The sequence below is a fragment of the Vanessa atalanta genome, chromosome 19, assembly GCF_905147765.1.
Source record: "Vanessa atalanta chromosome 19, ilVanAtal1.2, whole genome shotgun sequence".
NCBI lineage: Eukaryota > Metazoa > Arthropoda > Insecta > Lepidoptera > Nymphalidae > Vanessa > Vanessa atalanta.
This window is the reverse complement of record NC_061889.1, coordinates 2,694,525-2,706,528: the sequence shown is the minus strand read 5'-3', so window position 1 is coordinate 2,706,528 and position 12,004 is coordinate 2,694,525. Positions and strand designations below refer to the sequence as shown.

Here is a 12,004-nt window from a genome sequence, read left to right as displayed (position 1 = left end):
AGGCGCATATGAAACGACTCAATTTTTCACAGCACAATCGAAATCTAGATATATTTTATTCAAGTTGACTCTTCACCCACACAGAGACAATCACATATCAATCAAGATATCATAAAAGAGAAAGAGATGCATGATATTCGGGAACATTACCGTTTTTTACAAATAAGATATATACCTACTCCAATGTATAGAGTCCAATAGGACCTCTATGACTACTTCAACTTTTTTTTTTTAATGAGTTTTTACAAGCTCACAAAGATTCCTAATGTCACTTGAAACTGACAGTTTAAATCATTTGAACATTAACAAAACAAACATTGTATTTAAACAATAAATTCAAATAACAAACCATATTGTAAGATATCCGACGTAAAAACCGAGAATCATCACATACTGAGACTGGTTTCTCCGTCAATATTAACACGAAAACCAAACAATGCTATTATAAACCAATAATCACTATCGATATCGAAATCTACGGTTAAGAAACAGTTAATCATCATTTAGTCATATCCTCGTAGGAAGAAAACGTGGGTCGATGATAATTTGTATCGCTTACAACACGAACGAAACGCAAATCTATACTTATGCAACGTTAAATGTATTTATTTGCATAATTTCGTTATTTCGTATCGTAATCGGATGTTTATCGATTGTAAACATTTCGTTCCAATTCGAATTAGTTACGTAGATTTGTTTTTTTAAAAACATAGTCATTAGAAACACAGGAGAGTGTACACACTTCCAGATCCAGACACCGAGCTATTACTGAGAATTTTTCGATGGGAAAACCCAATTACTTTTTATCAGCTCGACTTGAAGTTTGGATTCAGGAGTTCGAGATCTGCGACTATTTATCTAGACACTAGAACAACTTGGTAGAACTATATGCGATATTCACTATACTAATTATAACATTTAAAACAGACACGCACTGAAATAACATTTCAGCATATTACTTATATACCTTTTATCCTCCTACTAATTTAATATAAAATTTATAATCAATCCACCAATATAATTAGACGGACTAACAATATTTATAATATACTATTTTAATATTTAACAAAAAAAACATTTAAATCTAGCTGAAAGTCCAGCGAAGATCTGTTGATGTCCATTAATAAAATAAAACTTTAATACGCCAAAATGTATAAAAGTAAAATGTACAAAAAGCACGGGCAACTGTGAGCCCGTGGATGTTGTAAATAAACTTAAAAAAATAAATTATATCTTTGGTTGACGAATTGTAGATTTAAATGTAACAATCCTTAATGTATTCAAATGTCGATTGATAAATCACGGTCGAGTGGAATGGCGACAAGAATGCTACGCAGCATTTTCCTATTGAAACGAAATGCTGATTCTCAAAATGAAAAATCCTGCCATCATTGTTGTTTAATTTATTGCGAAGTAATATCTTTTTGTTTCTAACTTTTCCAATTAATTTCTTTCGTAATAGCTTTTCTTCAAAGATATTTTCAATTTCAATAATGAACTCATCATCAAACAATTTAAAAATAAAATGGGCTTTCGTACTAAAACATAGAAGTATTACCCACGTGTGTGTGTTCATAGTCAAATTAATAATCACAAACAGTTAAAAAAGGAGTTACCTAGATGTGAGAAGAATCAGCAAAAGTCTAGAAATCTATATGATATTATTTGGAATCGTAGCATTTGAACAATTTTCAAAGAATACTTGGAAGTATTCTTAAGATAAATAACGGTACAAGTTAATTGTATTTTAATTTTAAATAATTGTATGTGCCTCATATTTATCTAAATTTTTATTTCCTTCTTGAATGTGAGCCGAAATGGTCCAGTGGTTAGAACACTATTTACATATACTTCATATGTGTATATTATTCATCTCTTGTTTAGCGGTTAAGGATGGTTGTTGTGAAGCAGGTTGCTTGAGTCGAATGTAATCTGCCGCTGTACCCATCAATGCGCAATAGAGCAACATGGCGGAATAATCTCGAAACATTCTCCTCAAATGGAGAGGAGACTGTGCTAGAATTAATCTCTATAAAGGATAACTATTAGACTTAGTTCTTTAATGACATTTTTAGTAAGATTTTTTTTTTTTAAAGAATAAATAATTGTTGTTATAAATTCAAACGCTAGGATGCACATGTCTGACTCGTTTCAACTTATAATTTATTTTGTTTTGATACATTGCACGTCCTGTCAGGTGGCCTGCGAACTTTATCGTATCAGAAAATTGTCGGAATGCACTGTGACATGATTTATTTATCGGCAAATAAAATGCAGCCGTTATATAAAAAAAGTAGTTTGCGCCGACGTTTTACCTTCAGAATCGCGCGCTACCTTGTAAGTTTGTAATAAATGTCAATACTTAACTTAAGTTAGTGTGTAATTTACATTTAACAAATTATATGTGCCTTTAAAGAGAAAATAATTGGTTTCATTTTTTTTTTGTTAAATATATATCATTAAACAAAATATATGTACTTTAAGCGTCAATACTGCAATTTAAAAGCGCGATTTGTAAAGTCACGGAATCGATCCTGACACCTTAGGCTGAATAGCCTTAATTAATTTGGGCCATTGCTACTATTCTATTAAAAAAAAAACTTTTTACAATTATTGAAATTTCACTAGATGATACTCCATTTAAATTTAAAATATTCAAATATAATAACAATGTCAAAACAATGTTTTTATTACTAAGAAAATAATAATAAGATTTAACCTATAACGATAACATGATATTTAATAATAATGGTAATGGCGAGTGAGCTAGTGTACCAATAGGCCACTGACCATAACATTTTAATAGTTGATTAATAGCGCGTTGACCATATAATGGCCGGTTAACCTAACATTACCGATATGTATTGACGTGACTTACCATCAGGTGGCCCAAATGTCATAAAAATAGCATCAAATGTGTGGTGACTCAACGATATAACCATTGCTAATAATACCACGCTGTGACGTAACGATTGAAATAAATCAACGTAAAAAGTGACCACCTACTCAGTGACGAGCGGGTGGTAGCCCTCGTCAACGCTAATTACAAGATACGCTGTTAATAAAGACCCTCTCTAAAGTCTCATCAGACATTAATGATCCATTACGAGAATTTATTCAACGGATGTGCGCACCACTAATAAAAATACCCCGGGTGTCCGATGGGAGACGACGCGACTTCGAGTTGACAAGAATGAATTGGAATAACATTGGCTGATATCAACAAATATTTATATGAATTGGCTTGGAATACTGTTTGGAATCAGTATCCCGTACTAATAATACTGTTTGGAATGAGCCGAGATGGCCCAGTGGTTAGAACAAGTGCATCTTAACCGATGATTTCGGGTTTAAGCCCAGGCAAGCACCACTTATTTATTAGTACATGAAAATTCGTACTTAATTTGTGTTTATAATTCATTTCTTGCTCGGTGAAGGAAAACTTCGTGACGAAACCTGCATGTGTCTAATTTCAACGAAATTCTGCCACATGTGTATTCCACCAATCCGCATTGGAGCAGCGTGGTGGAATATGCTCATACCTACTCCTCGAAGGGAGAGGAGGCCTTAGCCCAGCAGTGGGAAATTTAGCATAAATATAGATCATTCAAATTGTCAATATGATGATCAGCCCGGATAAACGGGAGAATCCTGAGGCTCGTACCCAGACTTGCTTAGACCAGTCAGAATAAACCTTGAAGAAAAACAAACAAATTATGTGACTTTGAACCTAACTAGTTCAGGAACTACACAAGAGTTTAGGACGAAATAATTTAATACAAAAATATATAATAAAGAAATATTTTAATGAATCGTCGTATGTATCTTCTATCGTATTGTTAACAAACGCTATTGAGTTAAACTTCAATTACTGTATTCTGGCTGGTTGTGTGAGATAGTTAGTCACACAAGGGAAATAACATTTTAAACACAATTTTTATCACATTGATGATGATGTGGTTTATACTTCTTACAAGGCCTGTCGAAGGCTCTTAATACTAGCAGTTTTACTCTATACCATTAGCATCTGTATAGCTAAAAGCAGGATTTTTTATTGTCCTAGTTATATATTTTACTAATAAATAAGCTAATAAATCGTCGATACTAACACGAAACATCATAAAACTGAAAATAAAAAAATTCTAATCCAAGTGCACAACACTAAACGCGACCACTAAACATTCATATAATAAACGTTGAAATTTTTAACGACACATAAAAGTTCTCATAGTATGTGGTCAGAGATGACTTGTCGTAAAAATGTCGTAGCTCCATACTTTATAGAGGCACCCTATGTCTAACGGATATGAATTTGTACGAACCCCGTTTTCGAGATATAAAAAGTTATTTGTTTTTATGTTCGGATATGCGTAATACGATACGATATTATTGAAAACGTTTCGCTTCGAAAAATGTTAATTTGATACGGTTTTATTTATAGCATACGCTAAAGTAAATAAAACCTTATCAAAGAAATATTTAGATACGTATCTATATATTTGTATATCTATTCAACTTTAAAAATTCATCCCTTTAATAATAAATTATTATACCAGCGATTGTTACGTGATTCGTTGTCTTCTTTTTTTAAATGTTCAATTACTGATGACAGAAAGAGAAAAATAATGTCTAAACTATTTACTTGCTGTACAATATTTATTGAAGCTTCTATGACGCCTGCATCTTTGACACGATCTTCGACATACTTAATACTTAAATAATTATCATAAAAATCAATAAACAAACGAAGGAAAATTATTAAGTTAACAAAAGAAATGGTCTTAAATATTATTCAAATTTTTACTTCTAAATTCGATACACTTTCAAACCTAGACTCTTAAGATGTCTTAACCTTTGTGCAGTAATACGTCAACTTCGAGCAGTAAATCTAACTAAAATGGCCCTACAATGAGAGGTCGGGTTGTTACTTTGAATAGGTCAAGCAGTTAACTGTTAGCGTGCAATTCATACACCATTGCATATTATAATACAAGTATATTGTAACTGATGGAACAATCCAGAATATCTCTCAGAAGTTCATCTACGTCAGTGTAATTTTTTGGGCACCAACGCCCAAAGACATTGGCCTTGTTAGAAATATTAATCATTCCTAACCTCACCAATGTGTTGTCAACCTTGTATTTACACCGGCTCACTCACCTGTACGCCGGAAGACAACAACACTAAATATCGCTGTTTAGCGTTAGAATATATGATGAGTGGTGGTACCCGACGTGGTCACACAAAGCTCTAAACTCTCTCTCAAACTCGCTCTCTCAACCGAAACTTACTTTTGACCTAATTTTCTTCATGCATTTAAGGCCAAAAACAAACATAACAGTTGAACAAACTGCGACGTATGAACCGTCTATCGCTACATTTAGTTAACAAACGCTAATGAGTATGTAACCTAATTTCTATTTCAGTAGTACTTGGAACAACATCTGGTCTAAACTGAATGACCATGCTTCGTTTTCAGGAATATAGCTTTCAGCTTTATTATGCTCGACGACCGCGGGCATCGGCGTTAAGATGATTTATGTGTTGGGTGACCATATTCAAGATAATTTCAGGATAGTCTTGTTTTAATTATATTATTTAGTTGAATAATTTTCATTTTTAGGTTTAGTTTTTTTATTTAATTGTAAATTAACTGTATTTGTGCATATTTCGCTAAGATATTACAATGGTAGGTAAATCATCAGAAAACGTGAAATAAGATTTCTCTTATTGAGCCTCGTGTGATTCTCATTATGCATAATATAATTTTATGTTAAATTTTATATTCGTCACCCGTTATATAAATTTCAATAACGAAATAGGTCTAACAAATAAAACAAGAAGGAAAACTATACTAATATTATAAATGCGAAATTAACTCTGTCTGTCTATATGTTACTCTTTCCCGGTTAAACCAGTAAACAGACGATGTAATTAAAAATGACCTAAGCTTGAACCCCATGGAATACGTAGGTTACTTCTTTATACCTGACGAGCAACCCTTTAATCGCGAGCAAAGCTATAGGGAACAGCTACTAAATAATAAATAAGAATATTTATAGAACGTGATCATTGTTTACATTAAATAAAATAGAAAATACTGCAAATTACAAATTAAGTCCTTCCAGACTTAATCTAGCTACTTTTCTTAACTCCGACTACAATGTCTGGCCAACATTTAAAGACTGTCATTGAAGCAACAAAGTAAGGAGTGAAAGCTTATCTTGATCACGAACGCGGCGATCACTGAGGTCACTTTGGTGATATCCTGATTATATATTTGATAGAGTAGGAATCCTACTTGGAACTTAAAGGTGAAGCTGTAGAAAATATATTAACACTAAAACAGCTACAACTCCTTTTGTATGTATTTATTTCCTGTATAATACGCAACCAAGAGACGAGATGATTAAAATACTTAAATTTTAATCGAAGATTAGTGTGTGTGAAACTCGGACTACAAGAAAGTAATGTGCCTAATTTGTAATTATAATTCATGTCGTGTTCGGCGGAGAAAAGCATCGTGAGGAAACCTGCATGCTTCGGATAAAATCCTGTCACATGTGAAACTCGAAATCGAAGCAGCCTAGGCAGGCTTTACATGCTTTCTTGTTCGTAAGAGACAAAATGTAATATCAAATATATATAATATTAAAATATAAGTGCTAAGATATCGAATGCATAATTGTGAACAAAAAAAGACTAACTAAAACCAAATTAAAGAAACCTTTATACTTGAGAACATAACCTAATAGAGGAAGTCATCACAGTAATGTACTTAAAACTATATACGGAACACTAGTGATCAGGCACTAGCAAAAAATTAACGCCCCAAGGGCACTCACTTGACTCATATACGCAGAATCGATACCAATCAATTTTACCGTTTAACTATCGACTGGATTGTTAAAGTAATGTGTTTGTGACTAAATCTCTTTGTTTATTGTAATTACGCGGCACTAAAGGTGATTTTATGTGTAATAGCGCACAGTTTATAGAGTATGTTAGTTCGTGTTTTATTATGAACGGTCATCGAATTGTAGTTAAAGTGCACTTTATGAAATGGTTTTATGAAATAAAGAAAATATAAACGTAAGTATTATAATGAATCGCTTTTACATTTGTCGTGTTGTTTTGTTTTCTACAGATGAATGTTAAGTCGTTTGTGATTTCTTTCAAGAATAACGAGGGTTATTTTATTTCATAAACTATATTATTGTTTTACATTTTTTTTTTAAACCTTATATTTATTGTCATATTGTATTTAGTATTTTTTCTAGCTGTCCTACCTCGTGGGCAAATGATAGGTATGAACAGCAGCTGGTTATGAAAACCGAGGTTTGAATTTTTAAAGTCTATGATCTATGTCTGGAAAAGCTTGGAAAACCATTGATTTTGCACCTAATTTATCTCCTGTCACGTCGAATTAAATTTTCATCGGGCTATTAGGGTAATAAACAGTGTATCTTTACAGATGCAGTGTGCAGATGATTCGAAGTTGGATAGTCGAAGAAAAGGGTATTCTTGGACTATCCAACCATTACCAAAATTGATTCAATTACAAATCTTACATATATACTTACTTTAATTAAAATTAAATATTATATTTTCGTCTTAATTGAATTCATAGTCACCCTACACAGTAATACTATTTGAAATAGCTTAAATTTGATATAGGTTATGAGTGTTTTATTTACATTTCCAATCATTAATCAATCAACTATAAAATTAAATGTAAATTAAAATGTAACTAACGCAAATATTTTTCTAAAACTAAAATCTTTGTTAATAATATTCAAATTAACTATAAGTATTTATAACTTCCAAGAACACCTTAAGCAATTAATATTGCGACTGAGACGAAGAATTAATAAAACAAAAATTGCATTTCACTTTCTGCGACTTATCGCAGAAAGTGAAATACCGATATCAGGAGAGGCATTCGTAAGAAGAGACTCGAAATTCACCTCACAATTCAGAATTCGTGAAGTATCATCATATAATATAAAAAATCGCCTATAACAATTATAAGGATACACGTATCAAAATGGCGTATCACTATAATTCAGCTGACAACATTTCACGAGTGAGGGTCTCTAAACTATTTGCTTTTTAAATGTTCTTTTTTTTTTCATTTTACTTTATTAATGCGTGTAAAGTTTTTTTGGCCTACAGTAATGGTGACAATAAATTATATGCTTGGATATTCGTCAAAACTCAATAAATTAATATGAATTATACATATTCGACGAAACCTTATCATTGGAACAATTAAAACTATACGACATACTAATATCTCAATAATTTATGTTGAGTTGATATTACTTAAGAAAAATAGTACCCATCTTCTTTGTAATTTTGGGAATTTGAGGAATCCCTAATGTTACTAGAATTACTTCTATGATCCAGCAAATATATTATTTTACTATAAAAGATTTTTAGCGGAAGTTAAAATATTAATACCATCTCTTTCTGCTGTCATTGATTTCACATTCGAAAGAAGAGAACAGATCATTGTTTAACAATTAAACCCCTAAACATTATTTGTAGATAAAACGAGACACTTATATATCACAAATTTTAACATGACAATTCTATCGTCATTGCTGCCTCTTAGTCTACAAGGATATTTTAGTCATCAAAATCAACGTCATTTAATAATTTTTGAGTAATATTATTGAGTCATATTCGAAAACAATGACAGTCAATTCTGAAGACTTGGAAATATAATGCAATTTCCAGTAACTTATATTTGATATCTGTGATTTGAAGAACTGATAACGATGTTTAAAGAATATGAAACTCTAACGTCATAGAATTAAGGGTGATATTTCTTATATGAATGTGAATATTTATGACTTTTTAAATCGTATTTAAATAAAATGTGTGTCAACCTAATGTAACAACATTTAGAACGATGTCGCACTATCTTTCCACTAACTCTTTCAAAATCTCCTACCACTGTGTGGGCCGTAAGTTTAACAAGGTTCTGAAGTGTTTACATGTGTAACTTAGATCAGCGAAAGTGTTAGAAGTGACATATGAAGTTTACAATACAGAGACATTTTATCATTCCATGTTTGAAACAAAACAACTAATTTATTTTAAACACAAAGTAAAATTTATTTTCATTTATATATTTTCTTAATGCTTGCGCTGATAAGAAGTCCAGTTTTTATTGCAATTAATTTCTTATTTTTATTCTTTCCATTTCTATAATTTTCCTGGTCTATGGTCATACAAGTACATACACTACGCGTGTTGTATAATTAGATGTAACATGTTGAATGACAGCCGAGATAACGCGAACTTTAAATATTTTCCTTAATTTTTAAACCCATTCGCTTCGAAATTACATGCATGATAAAAAAATGGATATGACACTTTCATTTTCAAGAAATAAAACGTTCAACATATTCAAATTAAGAGATACTAAGAATTAGTCAACAGGATATTGAGGATAACATTTTTTAAATGTTATAAATACTTAAGTTAATTAAATAAACCAAATACGGATCACTCAACAGGCAAGCGTCCTATTACCATAAACATATTTATTTCTTAAAATTGTTAATCTTAACGCATATAAAGTACTCATTTTGCAACTGTATTACACTATCATAAATTGCGTGTAATTTGAACCTTATTTGGTGAGGAATAGCGACTATATTGCAACGATACTGATGTCAGACAGAATGTCACATACAAGATCATGGCATTAAATTTCCAAATAAGGATCGGATTTGTAGACAAGAATCATTACACCAATTATAATACATTGCGAATGTATGTATATATGTAAGTAATTAAATATTACACGGTTCTAAAATAGGTTATGCCTTTTAAGACTTTTTTAAATAGTTTTTTCCTCTTTAGAAATGGTTTCTTGTTTGAAATTTCCATCAGACAAATTATATTTCCATGTCCAAGTAACCTATATCATGAATTAGGAATTGAACTTACTTTACGTGCTTTGGCATTACGACCAGAGTGACGTTTGTATCCACAACATTCCAGGAAGACACCTCTGTAGCCTCTATATCGAATCAAAAGTTGTAGCTTGAAGCCATATAAGTATGTTTTCATCTTATATAATTTCTTACTTAAGAGCCGAGTTGACCCAGTAGTTAGAACACGAGAATCTTATCAAAGCTCGTAAATTCAAAGCGTCAGTGAATTTTCACATGTTTAATATGTATTTATAATTTGTATCCTGTTCGATACATCAAGAATAATTTTGGATTTGATCAAAATAGTTAGGAATCTGCATTTGTTGTTTGAAAATCTGCCGCAATCTACACTAACTCGTATAGGATCAGCGTGCCCAAACAAACTCCAATATTATCCTCGAACGGAGAGCCATCCTTACAGCATTGGAATATTAAAGGCTGTGACTATATTGCTTTCGTATATTAAAATTAATAAATTTATACTAATATTATGAATGCGAAAGTAACTCTGTCTGTAACATATTGACGCTTAAACCGACGAATCGATTGTAATGAAATTTACTATGGAGATAATTTGAGTCCCAGCGAATGACATAGACTACTTTTTTTCGACCCCCGAGGAGGTAACATGAGGTGTGACAGTTTGTGTGCTATAGGTAAAATTTTATAAATTACGCGCAGGTAAAGCCGCTGGTTCAGCTAGCACTAAATAATTTTGAAACTTAAAATCTATTCCGAAGATTAATCTTAGTAACGATGATTTCCGCTACAATGTTTCGTAACATTCCTGTGGTCATATTAAACAAACTAGCTGACAAGCTTTATCGTGTTCACCGTACGTAACAGATAATTTGCTTTACATAACAAAACTAACGACTCCGTTTCTTGCTATGTAATTATTTACAACTTAGTAAATTGCCGTATCAAACACAAGTTTTTCCTAACTCGGCGGCGCGGCTATCGGTGACGTGAGCGATTAAAGGACGTAAGTACCGACTTGTTATGATAAACACTGATAATCTCATTCTAGACCAACACCTCAAGTGCACGCGCGTTCGTTTCTTACGACCGTGGAATTCCTTTTTTATTTTTTTTTTCATTTTTGATATTCGCGCTTTCTAAGCTAATCTCCTTTCAATGAAACTGTGTAGCCGGTTAACGACAATAATGTCAAATAAAATTTCGAAATTCGAATTGTTTTAAAGTGATGTGTTTTGTTTACGTTATCGATGGTTTGAACTAGTTGACATAAAAAGACAATGCACTTAACCGTTATAACGTAAATCAAATAGTTAATTTGTATGCAAGTAATTCGATACGAACAGGTGGCGGTTAAAGTCGATAAAATTTGTAAACTTCGATCGTAATTCGTGACCGGTTTGTTGTGTAACTGTAGAAAATATTTAAAAAAAGTGTTAATTCGCAGGGAACAACCTTTAGTAGTGTTGTGATCGAGTTTCGTATGAAAGTGGTATGATTCAGTGTTTATGAGATGCGCGGGCGCGTGCCGAATCGATTTTTAGTGTTAAGTGATCGTTAGTGTAGCAATGAGTGTTCCAAATTTAAGCGCTGACCAGATAACAGGTAAAATTATATATTTTCCTTAACGTATCGATGTGTTTAGTCTGATTTATATTTGTATCGGAAAATTTTGTGATTCTATGAAATTTTCTATTTTTTTCACATACAACATGTGGTATAAACTCTAAAGCAATAATCTAAGAAAAAAACTGACTAATACTGACAATTTTACACTATATTATTGGCCATCGTTGTTAGTAAAGCATTAAAAAGTCATCTGAAGACTTGTACATATTTATTATAATCGTGACATCATTTATTATTTATCGTTATATATTTCTATATTATATTTTATCCTAACAGTGTTGTCACGAAGGCAATTAGTAGTAATCATAATGAGGCCAACCCATTGTGAATACGATTTAACTACAAAAAGTAACTACACTAATGTATGTTTTTTGCGTAAATATAAAATGAATACCGTTACTTTTATTTAATAATGAGGGTCCCATCCCTAATGTCCCAATATTATG

The 12,004-nt window shown here is 31.8% G+C and overlaps 1 protein-coding gene across 3 annotated transcripts in view; it reads left to right on the top strand.

The window, feature by feature from the left end:
* Window positions 1-12,004, top strand: part of LOC125071431 (rho GTPase-activating protein 7) — a 263,295-nt gene that overhangs the window by 200,766 nt on the left and 50,525 nt on the right. The window contains exon 1 of one of the 3 annotated variants that reach the window (XM_047681677.1): window positions 10,992-11,534. The exons of the other annotated variants lie outside the window; for them this stretch is intronic. Within the exon in view, the coding sequence (XP_047537633.1) occupies window positions 11,498-11,534 (37 nt within the window). The 5' untranslated portion in view covers window positions 10,992-11,497. Of the gene's footprint in view, window positions 1-10,991; window positions 11,535-12,004 lie in introns of those variants that run through there. 3 annotated transcript variants of the gene reach the window in all.